This window comes from Maudiozyma barnettii (genome assembly GCF_903064755.1).
Source record: "Maudiozyma barnettii strain CLIB 1767 genome assembly, contig: KABA2_03, whole genome shotgun sequence".
NCBI lineage: Eukaryota > Fungi > Ascomycota > Saccharomycetes > Saccharomycetales > Saccharomycetaceae > Maudiozyma > Maudiozyma barnettii.
This window is the reverse complement of record NW_024545240.1, coordinates 849,891-865,987: the sequence shown is the minus strand read 5'-3', so window position 1 is coordinate 865,987 and position 16,097 is coordinate 849,891. Positions and strand designations below refer to the sequence as shown.

The 16,097-nt window shown below is 32.0% G+C and overlaps 9 protein-coding genes across 9 annotated transcripts; 6 read left to right on the top strand and 3 right to left on the bottom strand.

Annotated features, from left to right (window-relative positions):
- Positions 1 to 349: 349 nt before the first annotated feature.
- UBC1 (E2 ubiquitin-conjugating protein UBC1) lies at positions 350 to 1,012 on the top strand (the record flags this gene model as incomplete). Its single annotated transcript, XM_041549852.1, has 1 exon — positions 350 to 1,012. The coding sequence occupies one exon, from the start codon at positions 350 to 352 to the stop codon at positions 1,010 to 1,012; it is 663 nt and encodes a 220-aa protein (XP_041405786.1).
- A 488-nt stretch (positions 1,013 to 1,500) lies between these two features.
- Positions 1,501 to 2,037, top strand: SDH4 (succinate dehydrogenase membrane anchor subunit SDH4; the record flags this gene model as incomplete). The annotated part of the gene is made up of 1 exon (XM_041549851.1): positions 1,501 to 2,037. One exon carries the CDS (start codon positions 1,501 to 1,503, stop codon positions 2,035 to 2,037), a length of 537 nt encoding a protein of 178 aa, XP_041405785.1.
- A 226-nt stretch (positions 2,038 to 2,263) lies between these two features.
- Positions 2,264 to 2,761, bottom strand: CSN9 (Csn9p; the record flags this gene model as incomplete). Its single annotated transcript, XM_041549850.1, has 1 exon — positions 2,264 to 2,761. The coding sequence occupies one exon, from the start codon at positions 2,759 to 2,761 to the stop codon at positions 2,264 to 2,266; it is 498 nt and encodes a 165-aa protein (XP_041405784.1).
- A 1,005-nt stretch (positions 2,762 to 3,766) lies between these two features.
- On the top strand, positions 3,767 to 5,122 carry NVJ3 (Nvj3p; the record flags this gene model as incomplete). Its single annotated transcript, XM_041549849.1, has 1 exon — positions 3,767 to 5,122. One exon carries the CDS (start codon positions 3,767 to 3,769, stop codon positions 5,120 to 5,122), a length of 1,356 nt encoding a protein of 451 aa, XP_041405783.1.
- Positions 5,123 to 5,517: 395 nt separating this feature from the next.
- Positions 5,518 to 9,987, top strand: SCC2 (cohesin-loading factor complex subunit SCC2; the record flags this gene model as incomplete). The annotated part of the gene is made up of 1 exon (XM_041549848.1): positions 5,518 to 9,987. The coding sequence occupies one exon, from the start codon at positions 5,518 to 5,520 to the stop codon at positions 9,985 to 9,987; it is 4,470 nt and encodes a 1,489-aa protein (XP_041405782.1).
- A 491-nt stretch (positions 9,988 to 10,478) lies between these two features.
- On the bottom strand, positions 10,479 to 11,735 carry SAS4 (Sas4p; the record flags this gene model as incomplete). Its single annotated transcript, XM_041549847.1, has 1 exon — positions 10,479 to 11,735. The coding sequence occupies one exon, from the start codon at positions 11,733 to 11,735 to the stop codon at positions 10,479 to 10,481; it is 1,257 nt and encodes a 418-aa protein (XP_041405781.1).
- A 712-nt stretch (positions 11,736 to 12,447) lies between these two features.
- Positions 12,448 to 13,896, top strand: CDC1 (putative lipid phosphatase CDC1; the record flags this gene model as incomplete). Its single annotated transcript, XM_041549846.1, has 1 exon — positions 12,448 to 13,896. The coding sequence occupies one exon, from the start codon at positions 12,448 to 12,450 to the stop codon at positions 13,894 to 13,896; it is 1,449 nt and encodes a 482-aa protein (XP_041405780.1).
- A 283-nt stretch (positions 13,897 to 14,179) lies between these two features.
- PLP1 (Plp1p) lies at positions 14,180 to 14,839 on the top strand (the record flags this gene model as incomplete). The annotated part of the gene is made up of 1 exon (XM_041549845.1): positions 14,180 to 14,839. The coding sequence occupies one exon, from the start codon at positions 14,180 to 14,182 to the stop codon at positions 14,837 to 14,839; it is 660 nt and encodes a 219-aa protein (XP_041405779.1).
- A 323-nt stretch (positions 14,840 to 15,162) lies between these two features.
- ATC1 (Atc1p) lies at positions 15,163 to 16,083 on the bottom strand (the record flags this gene model as incomplete). Its single annotated transcript, XM_041549844.1, has 1 exon — positions 15,163 to 16,083. One exon carries the CDS (start codon positions 16,081 to 16,083, stop codon positions 15,163 to 15,165), a length of 921 nt encoding a protein of 306 aa, XP_041405778.1.
- Between the last annotated feature and the right edge of the window lie 14 nt (positions 16,084 to 16,097).

Below are 16,097 nucleotides of genomic sequence, written 5' to 3'. Positions count from 1 at the left end.
TTGGTTCAAGAGGGTAACGTCCCACCCTATCATTTTCCACGGCTGGTGTGTCGGGTACTTTTTCATTTCGCGGGTTTCTCAGTTTTTGTTTACAAATTTAATTACAAGAAAATATATCGTTTTGCTGCTTTCCCGTTGTGTCAATGTTAGCTATACATTGTTGATTTTTACTTCTATACAGCTTTCTTTGAGTACACATTATTCTAGATCTCACTTAGGTAAGTAACAAATATTTAGATACAAAAAAACTGCACAGTGTAATTGCCACTGAACAAGGAAGGATACAAAGAACTGTGGTACTAGAATTCTCATACACACCTAGTAAAATCATAATATACGTATACGAAAGATGTCGAGAGCCAAAAGAATTATGAAAGAGATGCAAGCTATCCAAGATGATCCTGAAGCTCACATCACTTTGGAATTTGTCAGTGAATCAGACATTCACCATCTAAAGGGTTCTTTTCTAGGTCCTCCGGGGACACCTTACGAACATGGTACATTTGTAGTGGATATTGAAGTCCCTATGGAATATCCATTCAAACCACCAAAGATGAAATTCGATACGAAAGTATATCATCCAAATATTTCTTCAGTGACAGGTGCTATTTGTCTGGATATCCTGAAGAACGCGTGGTCTCCAGTAATTACGCTCAAGAGTGCATTGATATCGTTGCAAGCATTGTTGCAATCACCTGAACCTAGTGATCCTCAAGACGCTGAAGTCGCACAACATTATTTGAAAGATAGAGAATCTTTCAATAAAACTGCTGCACTTTGGACACAATTGTATGCTGGTGGTAATAATGATGGTAATAATGATGGGATTAATGCAAATAACGCAGATGAGGCTGATTTGTATGGGATCAGTCAGGAATTGGTACAGGAATTTGAATCTCAAGGGTTTCAAAAGGATAGAATCATCGAAGTACTCAGGAGATTAGGTATCAAATCTTTGGATCCTAACGATAACGATAGTATCAATAGAGTCATTGAAGAGCTTCTGAACTAGATGTTTTGTACATAATCCGTAAAAATAAAAGGAAGCAGAAGTTTTAGTCATATAAATACTTATATATCTACATTTTATCTATTTCATATATTTGCAACTAAAAATGGAAAGAACATAGCGAATTAATTCACTCGAAAGTGTTGTTTGTTTGACATTATTTCATTGTAAACAATCCTTTGATCGTCTTAATCTGCTTATATAGTGAGTCTCACTGACCCCATTCGCGCCCAACCAATAGGATCAAAGAACACTGCGAACTCCGGCAATCGGGGAACCCGAAATTATGTAGACGCAGAGAGGGGAAGGAGTAGACAAAGACTTTCCCTATATATGTGTATATAAAATATACACATATATATATAGGAATATTAAAGGAAATAGAGAGGAGGCCTAATTAATATATATTTTTATAGCCTTTAAAAGAGTTTTAAATTAAAAACATATACAAAACACATTTACATATAAATATTATACATTCCATTTTTATGATGATGTTGTCTAGAACAGGTTTTGCTCCATTAAACAGATCTCTTGGTCTAGTTTCTCGTAGGACGTTCCAAAGCTCTGCAAAAAGATGTCTAACTATTCCATTCTTACCTGTCCTACCTCAAAAACCAGGTGGTGTTGTTGGTACACCAAATGACCCATATGTTCCACCTCCAGTCTCGAAGATGGAAGGACCAATTCACTGGTGGATAGAAAAAACATTTGCTGTTGCTACTTTACCATTGGCTGCCACTGCATTAATTGCAGGCCCATTATCGACTACATATGATTCTGTATTTTCTGTAGCATTACTAGGTTATTGTTACATGGAATTCCACTCTTGTATCACAGATTATATCCCAAAGAGAGTTTACGGTAAATTCCATAATTATGCGTTATATTTGTTAGGAGGTGGTTCCTTAATCTCATTGTTAGGTATCTATAAATTAGAAAGTGAAGGTGAAGGTATTACAGGTTTAATCCATTCTCTATGGACTGGGAAGACTACTTCTAAAGAAGTTACTGAATCATCTAAATAGGCATAGATCAGAAACCTGTCATTCATTCGTAATTTATTCTATTACATTTATTTATTTTTGTTTCTCCTTACGTTTATGAGGAATAACAATATTATATTATGGATTTTCATCGTTTGCTACCTTTACTAATGATGACCATGATATGGTATATCCATTTTTTTATATATATTTATATATTTATATATTCCTAGAATTACTATTTTAAAAAGAAAAAAAATAACTTCATTTAGTTTGGATCTTTGATCTGACCAGTAAGTTTTCCATGCCACTGTTTCAATTTCTCAATAATTTGATCCTTATTGTCTCTTGGGATACAAACGTATTGCAATGGTTTTTCATTATCATATACATCTCGACAATCATAGATTGACAGAATTTGTGCAGCTTGTCTTATAGAGTCAAGTTTCACTTTGAAAAAAAGTCGAAGTTCGATTAGATATCGTTCCACTATATCTGTCGAAAATATTTTACATTGCTCCATTATATAGGTGTATGATAATTCTCTCTGGGTTTGGACCATTGATACAATAGTCAACAGCTGCAATTTCTTGAACATCGCAGGTGTAAGATTCAATTGTGGTTGAATATCTTTTATTGTACCAAACGAAAATAATTCAAATATGTTTTCGGTTCCGGGTTCTGTGGATTCTAGCCATTCCTGTTTGTAATGAAATCTTGTTGGATCTTCAATGGCCGCATGTAAGTGGTTCGGTATTTCTATCATTTTCCAATTTAGAAATAATGGTATTGTTATGGGTATTTTATGCTAACACTTCTATTCGTAGTTAGTTACTATTCAATACTTTGGGGCTCTGTAAGCATAATATATCAGTTCATATATCAGTTCGTTTGTAAAGTAATGCTCTGACCTTATTAGAATTAAACCATATACTAAGAAAAGGTGTATCGCGTCTTTCTCCGTAACATGAATCATTGGTCTTGTACACCAAAGGTGTTCAAGTAACCGATTAATTTCTAAAGCTTGAAAGTCCTTAATATGTGTAAGGGCTTGAAAAAGCCCTAATTTGGAGAAATACAGCAATACGTCTAAAATTTATCGTTCAAAGCCAAAGTGTAAACGTGCTGATACTTTAAAAAAATGTATAGAAGTAAACAAAAGCATTTACTAATTAATATTGATGTACATTTAAATTGTATATATAACGGAATTCTTGAAATTGTCAGGTAATAGAGTGGAACTGTTGGGTAACCCTAAACATTATATTGGGTTGGTTGGAATGTATGAGAGTTCAAGAATACGTTTACTCGATTGATTAGCTTATATATCCTATTTGTGGGCAAATAAGCTTAATTCATAATCTTCATATTCTGGCATTCCACCGCTACATAGGTTTGTTTTTCTATCAATGATATACTCATTGATCCCAGACCTTACATATATATATACGTATTATATAAAAAGAAAACATGAATATCCTGCATGATTAAACGTGCAATTTGAATTGCATTTGCGTTTCCTATCGAAGTTCTGGTTTAATGAATATTGTATTTGACCACACATAAACCAGAATAACACTCGCATTGATAAAACGGACAAATTTATTGACCTTTCAATTTGTTTTTTATGTTTAGTAAAATAAACCTTTAAGATATTAAAGGAAAATGATTTAAAAAAACATCAACAGCAAGAACAACATACATTAATATACACATAATTTTCAAAGTAAGTTATTTCGAATGGAATTAATCCATTACGACGATTAAATACATGTCTACTGTACTATACAACACAAATTCCACGTTTATACAACGATACCAGAGGAATAATCTTCGTCAGAATAAGAGTGCATTAATAAACAAAGATGGTGTACTAACTAATGCAACCACTTCAGAGGTAGATGATGATCCCTTTGTTTCAAAATACTCCAAAGATTCTCCAAAATATTTGCATCAGTTGTGCTGTTTCTACTTACCTTCATCTTTGCATCAACGAATTAGGAATTTAAAGGCCTCACCAGACTTAGAAATAATGGCGTTGGTAGTATTGATTTACAAAAACTTCATTAGTCATTGGTATGGCTCCAAAATTCCAACAAAAGATACACAGTTTGCAACAGAAATATATAATATTGTCGAAAAGCTTATATCTTATCTTCGAAAAAAATCACATATAAATATTAAATCTATTCTTTTGAATGAATTTCCCTTATTATTATCAACTCATATATGTGCCTTGCGTTCCATTGATGATAAATATAATATGAATCATATCGATATCTACAAACGATACTCCCAATTAACTTTATATGAAGAGGATACATATCCCTATGTAATAACAATTCTCATACAACGATCTTTGAACAACACATCACTTCTTCAAGGTACGTTTATAGATGCGCTATTCAATCAGTTGTTACTCGGGAGGGTATTTGATAGTGTTGCAGAACCTTATTATGTTTTAAGGAGTATTTCAAAATGTTGTAACAAAATAATGGAGAGGAAGAACACAAAAGATTTATCTACACATGAACAATATTGGACCAAGATAAAGACAAAACTTTCTCAAGTAAGGAAAATGGTAACCTATATTTTATCGTACGATAATCGTAATAACGAGAGCAATTATGACTCAGTAATGAACAATTATATTACCCATACATGGTTTGTTGACTTACTTCAATTAGAAATAAGAAAACCTTTACTGTACTCAACACTGAAATTTTTACAAAATATATTCTCAAAATCTACTACATTAAACAAGATTTCTAATAATGCATTAGATAATTTAATATATAAAAAATTAATGGATTCAACCACGGTCTCGTCTTTAACGAGACTTATAAGGCACACATTATTTCCACACGATAATCTTATGGGGCCACGAACTGCGATACCTACAGGGGGCGACTTTGAAGTATTTAAGAATGAGATAATAGAAGAGCTATGGGAAGTATGCAAAATATTCAAAGGGACCCTAATATTAAACATAACGAAAGAGGATATTCGAGATTTTGTCAATTCTATTTGTGTCAGTAAAGAATGCAACAAGATATTGATGTTTAGACTGGCTGATTGTATACTTGCCCATATCACTGATGGTAATATCATGGAAAATGACTCATAAGAAAGACATAAGATAATTTCAGATAACCATAAATCAAATTTGAAATTGATGGCCCAATATTTATTTTAAATAGCATAGTTCCATCTCCCATCAGTATATAAAGTAAATAGATCAAATACGGGTTAATTAACGCGTTATTTGCACGATAAAAATAAACGCTACGCAGGGAACCAAAAAAAATATAAAGGTCATCTCATTTTAAAATTCTCATATAAACATATATTAAGTTGGGTGGGATATTTGACACATATTACATCCAACTTTTCTTTAGCAATACAGTATAGTAAGTCTGCACCCTACTCGGATCTTGGTTTCAGTTTGTTAATTAACTGAGAAATCTCCGATAGTATTAACAAATTTCGTAAGGAATTATACTGTTTTTATATTTGGCGGCTATGGCAAACTTCCCTGGTGAGAATAACAATGATGTTCCTAAAAGGATAGTCAATGCAATCAGTAAGCGTCCTATCAATCATTTGATACCTAAAGATGATATTATTTCTATAAACGATCTGCACATGCATCCAACAATAAATCTGGCAACTGAGATCCCAGGCGGCTTATTCAGGAACGATGAGATTACTAATATGATAAAGTCAGAAATATCAGAAACAACTGAACCATCTAATAAAGATCTGTTGGAGCTGAAATTTATATACCCCCAACATATTAAATTAACCGAGAAAAAGAACCACGATGATCAATCCACTCTAATGAAGGATCTCTCACCTGCAACTTTGCAATATATGAATTCCAGAAAAACCCATGTTGACGCCTCACATATAGTTCAGACATCCACAGTTTCGGAAATAGTTAATAAAAAAGTTGTTCTTACTGAAGAGGAAACTTCGTTTCCTGAGAATATCTTAAGTGAACAACCATCAAAAAAGACTAAATTATCTACCAATGTTTCGTTGAATCAGGAGAGCATTGGTTTACAATATATGAAGGATTTTGAAGAACTCGTAAAAATCCTAGTTGCCGATACGAACGATGAAGTCGAAGGAAGCACAGAATTATGGTACTCCCTAGGTAAGGACCATTTTATCTTAACCGAATTTTGCTTGAAAAAAATTATAACTGTATTACAAAACATTTCAAAGATTCCACAAATATGGCCTAAATTAAATGTCCAGAACTTAATAAAACTATTGAACTTATCAACAGAAAATATACGGCTCTCTAGAGAATACATTAATTTAGATTTTGACACCAATATGCTAAAGAGAATTGGATTTTTATCTATAAATGTCACGTTTACGATCTTTTTGTTTAATATTGAAGAAAATAGGTTATATCTTGAAGAGTTCGTACTAGAACCTGTGGAATTTCTTACTGAATGTTCAGATTTTTCTCAAGATACACAAAACAAAGATGATGAAGAAATGATACAACTTTTCGATAATACCCTTTCCTTGATACCAAAATACATCCTTCAAAAACCGCATATCGATGACGGATTAGTTACAAGACTTGTTTATGTTTTCTCTTCATTACTAATGGAAGAGACATCACAATCTGGTTCAAACACGATAATAAATACCACACTAGGAAATATTAAATTGACATGTTCAAGGGTGTTCATTTCGTTGTTTGAAAAAATACCAAATCAAAGAGAATTTATTATAGATGAATTACTATCACAAATGGAGAGACTTCCTCAAAAAAGATTGCAGAAAAAACTAGCGAGACTCGACAATAATTCATTTATTACGCATTTATCTCTGACCATTCTAGAAATGTTGGAAACTATCAACTACTATGACTACATTCAGTCTATTTTAGCAGTCGACAACAATATTATTGAAGTATTGAATTATCATAAAAAGGTTTCTTCTGAACAAATTCTGCAATATATTGATCGTACCATCGACTTCATATTCAATAAACTGATACATCACCTTGCAAAATATCGTCACTGTCTCGAGAATATTGTCCAGGATCTAACTAATGCTTTATTATGCGGTACTTATCCTGTAGCAGAGAATCTACTTAGCGCACTTGTCAATAAAATGTTGGATATATTTGGGTCGTCCAGGAAATATAATGCTAATATCGAAACAACATGTCTTCAACAGTTAGGACATATAGCGGGGATAACGTTTGACATAAAAAGGCAAACTAAAGTACACGAAGCAAATAATCTGATTAAGATTTGTAATTACCCAGATATGCTTCCCCAATGGCTTGGCTCATTTTCAAAATATGTTAGTTATATCAAGAAATATACATCAAGGTCATCAGCATTCTACTTCACATATTGTATGGAAATGAATTCTCTTCTAAAGTTATATGATTTAATGAAAGATACGACATCTGACCAGCAAGAAACAAAAATAACAATATTCAATGCGGTGAACACTTTAATTCACGATACAACTGAACAACCCACTGCTATAACCTCAGAAACTGTTAAATACCATTACTACTCGATATTGCATAGTTTTGAATTAATAAACCTATACGAACCATATCTTAAGCTGGTTTTATCTATTTTAGACGAAGACAAAATTAAGCTAAGATCTGTTGCTATCAAAAGTTTATCTGTACTTATTACGAAGGATAATAATGTTTTATCCAGCCCTATGGTCAGAACGACTATAACAGATCTGCTGAGAAACCCTACGGCTGCATCTATTAAGGACGCAATTCTTGATTTGGTCTCAATTGGTTCAGCATATATTCGTTTCTATAAGGAAATCAATATAAATTACGATTCTGATAGTCTGCAGGTTCGAAGACATATTCTTCGTATCAATGAAAAAATATACGACGAAACCATAGACCAGGAGACAAAGATATACGTTTTTTCAAGAGTTCTAATGAAAATTGAAGATGAAGAAGATAATATTATTGACATAGCCAGAGAAATAATACTAGGGAAGTGGATATTAATTTTGACAGATTTAAGAAATTTACCCGAAAAAGAATATGAGACATGCTATCAAATTATACAAATAATGTCTGGTGTTATTTCCTTAAGTGAGAAATGTTCAGATTTATTTAGCTGGTTTTTGAACTTTTACCTATTGAATGACGAGTATCATTCAGTCCGTCGTTACACAGAGATTAAAGATAATTTAAAAATCATTACTAATAATCTTGTACAAATGATAATTGAATTGCAAGCCAAGGACATAGATGATAATGATATCAATCCCGAGAAACAGAAATTATTAAATTTATTATCGCTATTTTCCGATTCTGTTGTTCCATTTATCAGTAAGGATCATATCATCGGACTTTATCCGTATATGGTGACTGATGCCAGGAGCAACCTTTACTTCCACATATTACATACATACAAAAATTCAATGCAACAGTTGACAAACTTCAAACCAAAATTTTTGTTTGAATTAGAGACAACATTGCTTACCGCTCTTCCAAAAATGACCGTGAAAGAAATCGATGAGGCCATCCCTTTAGCATGGTGTGTTGCAAGACAACGAAATGATTTTGGAAGACTGTTGAAGGCATGCTCTTCATGTTTTACACTCCTTAACCCATATGTTAATCTTGCAAATAACAATCTTCATAAACTGTCATTAGATAGCAAACTGCAGAGATTATTATATTTGGCAAGTGGATTTGCCAGGTTTACCAATTTTGATACAACTGTTATACATATATCTTATGTTCCCGATGGTGAACCGGTGTACGAATATGTTGCCAAATGCATGCTAATATTTTCAAAGGGGGATATTGATCACATCATTCGAAGAATAGCAATTAAAAATCTAACTAAACTATGTGGGAACCACCCCAGACTTTTTAATTCAAAACATATTTTGAAGATACTAGATACAGAGTTCAAAGGTAAAAATCTCGATATTCAATTAGTTATTCTAGAGAGCTTTTACGATTTTTTTGTACAAGAGGAGAAACATAGCTTAAGACAAACCGGTGAAACTTCTTATATGTCCTCAGATAAACAAAGAAAAAAACGTACAAAAATGAACCAAAGAACAGAATTTTTAAATGATGGTATTTGTACTGCACTGGTCGCTCGTTACATACAAAACATTCTCAGAATATGTTTATTAACAGAGTTCAAAAATGCGCTGGTAGGTATAAGACTATTGAAACTAGTTCTTGAGTATGGCTATACCAATCCATCTTTATGTGTACCGACCGTAGTTGCGTTGTTGTCATCAACAAACACTTACATAAAAAAGATTACAATCAATTTGTTTACGATGCTGATGGAGAAATATGAAACTATGGTTTACAGCGGATTACCAAAAGGCGTTTTACTTGCGATCAAGTATGCAACAGATTGTAATACGACAGAATATTACAAAAACGACCAGTTTTTATTATTATTGCAGAGGAATATGACGACTTCAAAAGGATCAATTGCGAAGTTTAACAAACGTCTATTAAACACTGTTGATATGCTTCTTGGTGCATGTCTGAACGAAACAACGATGAATGAGAACGTCCATATCGTTTTATATATTGCCTCCAATATTTCAACTATGAGATTTCAGGATCAGCATGAATTATTAATCTTCATAAGAAAAATTGACACCAAATATGAACAAATGAAGGAAATTGCGTATTCACATGGAAAAATGGCCATGGAAACGCCAGAGTTACTAATCAATTTTCCAGCAAAATCAAAACTTCGAAACATAATTGTTGCAACTGTTATCTTTGAAAAGTTAAAGTTATATTTAATTAATTTGTACTCTTTGAAGGAAGATATTTTGCTATATGATGAAATCCAAGAGGATGATTTGAAAGGAAGACCTGCAGTTTTGAATAAGAATATTTTACAGCCGCTACAAAATATTATTAATGATATAATTTTAAAATTTGAAGATGATGAGGCATTAATAGATTATTTGGATAATCTAGATTAGCCTTAATTCATTCATATTGTGCTTTTCAAATTATATATAATGTATATATTAAATAAGAGTTACATTGATTGTCCTTATAAAATATATCATTATTAATGTCTGTGTGATAATGGAAATATTTGAAGATTCATAAAATGCCCATAACACCATTTATATAGAAACAAGAGTATTTTAGGCTCATTATATATGTACCTTTACCTTCATTCCAGAACTGATCCTCAACAATGATTCAATTCGAAGAGAATTAGAACTAACCTTTCCGAATTTTCAATTTTTATGAGTAATTAAGACATTTGATTGTTATTGTTGTGGTTCAATCAAGTCTCTTTTTGAGGGTATAATATTGACAGTATGTGGTCAATTAACAATAACAGTTCCATTTTTTAGTTAAAAAATGGTTTGTTGTTGGGTAAAGGAATTTATAACTGTTGGGTTATTTTACATTGACCATCCAAACTATGAATTCGTGGTTAACATAAATGGGAATTAATTTATTTTTGTAATTCTCTTAGTTTGTTTTTAGGAAATGACTGTTGTAATAATTGTTGTACCTGTAATTGCTGACTGGGGTATAAAGGCGCCGGTATACTTTGTTCTGAACATCGGACGTACTGTATCTCTTTATCAGTGGATATATGAGGTGAATTTAATGAAGATTCATTTATTATTGGCGTCATTTCTAACAAAGTAGGTGGGGTAGAATCAATCTCATGTGGTGTTGGATTTATTTCTGTAGTTTCTTCAATATCGTTCTCAATATTATATTGTGAAATTAATGACTTTCTTTCGTTATCATCAATTATCATTGTTACGGGGACCACATCACGATGTTTTAATTTCCCTACGTTATTTTTCAAAGTTCTAGAATATTTGAAAACTCTTCTTTGGGGTTCGATATTTGAAAGCTTTTTCTTTTCCTTTGAAGTTAATTTAATGACGTAAGGTTTCTTTAAAGGTTGTGCAATTATTGTATAATGCTCTCTAACTTCAAATGTCTTTAATCCTATTGTAATAACTCCTCCACAACTCTCAGTTCTCTTTTTAATTCTATGAATTCGTATTTGTTCCGTTGTAAATTCCTCCTCATCTTCATCTGAAGAACTTTCATAATTATCCAAGAGTAAATGATCAACATTTCTATATATCTTGGTATAATTAGTTAATGGATTAATTTTAAATTTGGATTTATTTTTTTGTAATATAGATGCATGTTCATTCATTAATTTATATTTATCTAACATATCCATAATCTTATTCATTGCCATTTGTCTTTTTTCACCTAACTCATCGTCGTCAGTAGGATCGTTAATTTTAGTCATTTTTGCCAAAGCAGTTGGCCACGTTATAACTTCCAATTTGTTATATAGTTGTTCAAGATGCTCTGCACTCTCATAACTTTCATTGATATCTGATTCAATCATTCTATTTTCTTGTCTTAACATTTTCTTGTGGAAAGCTTTGTACAGAGTATCCGGAAGTGGATCATCATCATCATCATCATCATTATCATAATTTATATTATGATCTTCAATATCTAAGACCATTTTAGAAATGGAAATCTTTGTGTCTCGTATATTTACAGTCTTTGAAGACTTATGATGTCTATCAATATTACGAGACAAACATTCTAATTGTTCATTTGGATCAATCTCGTGGGAAAAATCAAACTCGAATTTGGTAGAGTTCTCGCTATCGATCGTAGCAGAAGATCTAGTCGATCTTAACTTTGTTTCTGATCCGGTATCCATTCCTAAATGTATCTAATAACCAAAACAATGGAAAGCAAAGGAAAACAAAACACGCGACTAGGTTGATTCAACGTAGTAAATATCCTTTGATATAAACAATTATCTTGCTCAAATTGCAATATGACGAACCTTAACAAATCAGCCTACCACTAAAAGCCTCAAACTGTTAACGTAACCCTTGTTTGATACCTTCTGACACGTCTTGTATGACCATTTGCTGATGCAATCATCATTTCCACTTTATGTGACATTTCACAAATTTCAATTTCCAGTTTTTTGGTGAGTTTCATATCTGCAGTTTTTATCACGTGAGCGGAAATGCTCATCGTATGTCTTTTTTCGGTTTTTTGCGGTGGGAAAATCCGATGAGAAGAAAGAAAGTTTATGGAAAGGAGTAAACAAATGATAAGCCAGTGCTAGAGATGGCTTTGTTTCTGTTGTTATGTTAATTTTAAGCTAGAAGTATAAAGCTAAAGAAAACTAAAAATGTAGTTATTGGTTGTTAGCCGGGAGTGAAACTAAGATTATATTTGATCTGTGGAGCATTAGTACTTTACATTTACTGAAAAGATATTTAAGTTCTACACATTTGTTTTGTTGTTGTTGAAATCGGACAATATAATTATCTTTCTTTGATTCCACTCACTTTAAGATATAATAAGGTACCTTAAACCCAGAAAAGTATTATCCAAGAACTAGATATTCTGACAGCATGTTGAAACGTACTAACAAAGGCAGGCTATCTGCTAAAGGAAAAGATAAGAAAAAGAAAAAAACACATAAGCCACTAATCAACAGAAAACATAAAGGTATCATTCAAATCAATGTTCCATATTTTAAATGGAAACTAAGAATATTTTGGAAGTTCTGTCTATTATCATTATTAGGTTGGTTTATTGTAATTAATCATTATGAACATATGTCTGTGAAAAGAACATTACAGAAATGTGATTGGAAGAAATGGGAAACCTGGTCCAAGGACAATAATGGTCATCCAGTAAGTAGTCATAGAGTTGCTCTCTTTGCTGATCCTCAAATCTTAGATGATTATTCTTATCCAAATAGACCATGGATTATGAATTATGTCACTAAGATCCTCGTCGATCATTACCATATTAGAAATTGGAAATACGTTCAATATCATTTAAATCCACAGACCAATTTTTTCCTTGGAGATTTATTTGATGGTGGTAGAAATTGGGAGGATGAATATTGGTTAAAAGAATATAAAAGATTTAATCAAATTTTCCCAAAAAAACCAAATACAAAAACTGTTATGTCTTTACCAGGAAATCATGATATTGGATTTGGAGATACAGTAGTAGAATCTAGTCTAAAGAGATTCTCTACATATTTTGGTCCAACGTCATCTTCAGTGGATGTAGGTAATCATACATTTGTGCTCGTAGATACGATATCTTTATCTGACAGAACCAATCCAAACGTGTCCTCTATCCCACAAGAATTCTTGGATAATTTTACTAAAGAATCTCACCCATATCCAAGAATCATGTTAACTCATGTTCCATTACATCGTGATCCAGAAATTCAAAGTTGTGGTCCAGAAAGAGAATCTAAAAAATTGTTTCCAATGCAAAAGGGTCTTCAGTATCAAACTGTTATTGACAGTGACATATCACAAATGGTTCTATCAAAGGTACAACCTGATTTTGTTTTCTCTGGTGATGATCATGATTACTGTCATATTAAACATACATACAATACACCAATTAATACGAAAGCTCAGACTGAAGAGATTACTGTGAAGTCATGTGCAATGAACATGGGTATATCAAAACCTGCTATTCAATTGGTTTCACTGTATAATGATGGAAGTAATACAGGTAAACCAACTATCCAGACTCAAATTTGTTACTTACCTGATCCATTTGAACCAATCTGGGGTTACATTATTGCTGCTGCTATCAACTTTGTGGCTTTGATATGGTATTTGGTTAAATTTGATAAAGTTAAAGGACCAAGACTACATAGTGCATATGCTGATAAAGATGAATTACCTTTACCTGTAAGTGCTGATGATAAGACTGAGAAATCCAAAGCTCGTAAGAAGAAACTAAAACTTTTAATGAATGATGTAAACGTCAATTTGAACGTTATTGTAAATTTATTAGGATTTATTTTTATGTATTATTATAAATAGATCTAACAAGTAAATAAAAGAAAACTGTATAAACACAAATTTTTTAAAATAACACTATTCTATTCATTTATTGATATATTATTGTTTCAACTGATTTGAGACTTTATTGATATTTTTCAAAAACGCGTTGCACTACGTAATAGTTATATAGAGGGCAACAGGTACAACATTAGTAATATTTGAGTATAAAATATACTTTCGCAACTAACGGTACGGATCCAAGTATACAGAAGGTTGCACATTAATACTAGAGTTTAAATAATATCAACAATTTATCCTTCTTATGTCTCATCAAATAGACAAATTTGAAAGGCAGGCCTTCTCTAGAAATAATAATACTTCTAGTGACCACGATTCTGATGAAAGTGACATTGATATAGATCAATTAATGGATGAATTGGATAATGATGAAGAAATTCAAAATATTGTATCTAAGCAGAGAGAAGCAAGATTACAACAATTATCGGATCATTTGAAAAATGTCTCCAAGAAGACTTCAGAAGATGAAAATTTTGGTAACTTAGAGACAATCGAAGATGAAGCTAAATTGATAAAACTAACAAGTTCATCTAGTATACCAGTAATTATACATTTTCAATTACCACATTTCAAAAAATGCCAATATATGGATCAACAGTTAAGTAAATTAGCAAGAAAGTACCTTAATACAAAATTCATCAGGACCAATGTTGAAGATTGTGCATTTTTAGTTGATAAGCTTGAAATAAAAGTTTTACCATTTGTTGTCGGATATATAAATGGACTTGAGAGGACAAGAATTGTGGGATTTTCAAAATTGGGGACTGATCCAAATTCTTTTGAGTTAGGTGCATTAGAGAGATATCTTTTGTCGGAAAGATTAATAAAATCCAATACATCCGGTTTTTTAAAATCTACGAAGATTAAATCTAATTATGAGAGTGACAGTAGTCTGGATCTTTAGATACAATTGTATAGTCCCATCTTTTGGAACGTCATTATTAAATGTAACAAAAATAATTAACTTTTCTTATGTAGTTATTATGCACGCAAAAAATTATGTATATTATTTATAGATTCTATTATTATGAGAACCCTCCTTGGGGTATTTTATTTATAACAATGAAGTTGTTCTTACTCGTTTAGTGAAAATAACTTCATTATAATGCAAAGATATGGGGGTAGAAGATAAGGAAGAATAGGATTATCTTCGTAATTATTATACGTATATTAATATACTATTTTAACCAATTGACTTCCTTTTGAATAGACCGTCCTTTTAATATTTTAGCTAATATCTTCTTCTTTAACAGTGGTTTGAAGAGCAGCAATTTCCTTCTTTAATTGTTCATTTTCTGTCAATAGGTGTGCTCTATGAATTTCACTATCTTTCAAACACATCATAGCCTTTTTTAATTCTACACATGTTCTAGCATAACCGTCTTTTAAGAAGTTGAAGTTTAGAATTAATTTATGAGTACTGACAATCCTCTTTTTAATATCGGTAACTTGTGTCATAGTGAACTCATTGGTATATTTATCAGGAATAGGTATATCTGCCTTTAAAGTTTCGGATGTTAAGGTCTTCCCTTTGCTGGCGATTTTCTTTTGTTTTTTTTTATTGTATGAAGTGATTGGTAAAGATTCCAACTTTATTTGGGTTTCACTATTTTCTGGTGACAATGTTGAAGACGGCGATAATGATGCTGGAGATAAGAAAGGTTCATCTGTAGTTTTATAAATGCGTATATCTTTAATATTTTTCTGTGTCTTTACTTTCTTCTTCTTTTCTATCTCTAAAGTTGTTATTTCATCGTCCAGATTATCGATAGACCGTTTCTTCATATTGTTATTAGTACCTAACAAATCTGTTAAATGCATATCCATATCTGCTGCATGGGTGTTCTCGCCAAGTATAGTATCCAAAGAGAGCTGCTTATCATTCAAGAGAGATGCATCTATTATGTCGGTATTGTTCATATTAGTGATAGCCGACTCAATTGCTCTTTCGATATCAGTTTCGTCGTTACTATGTTCATGTTCGGTATCATTTTGATTAAAAACCATTGTTGGATCGTTTGTGAAAGGGTTTGAAGGATCCTCCTGAAATGGATCATCCGAATCTGTCAGGAGTTGATGAAGAGCAGACTCTAGCATATGGTCCTGGCCCTCTTCAAGATCAGTAGTTCTCGATTGGACTTCTGTCATTTTATTTTATTTAT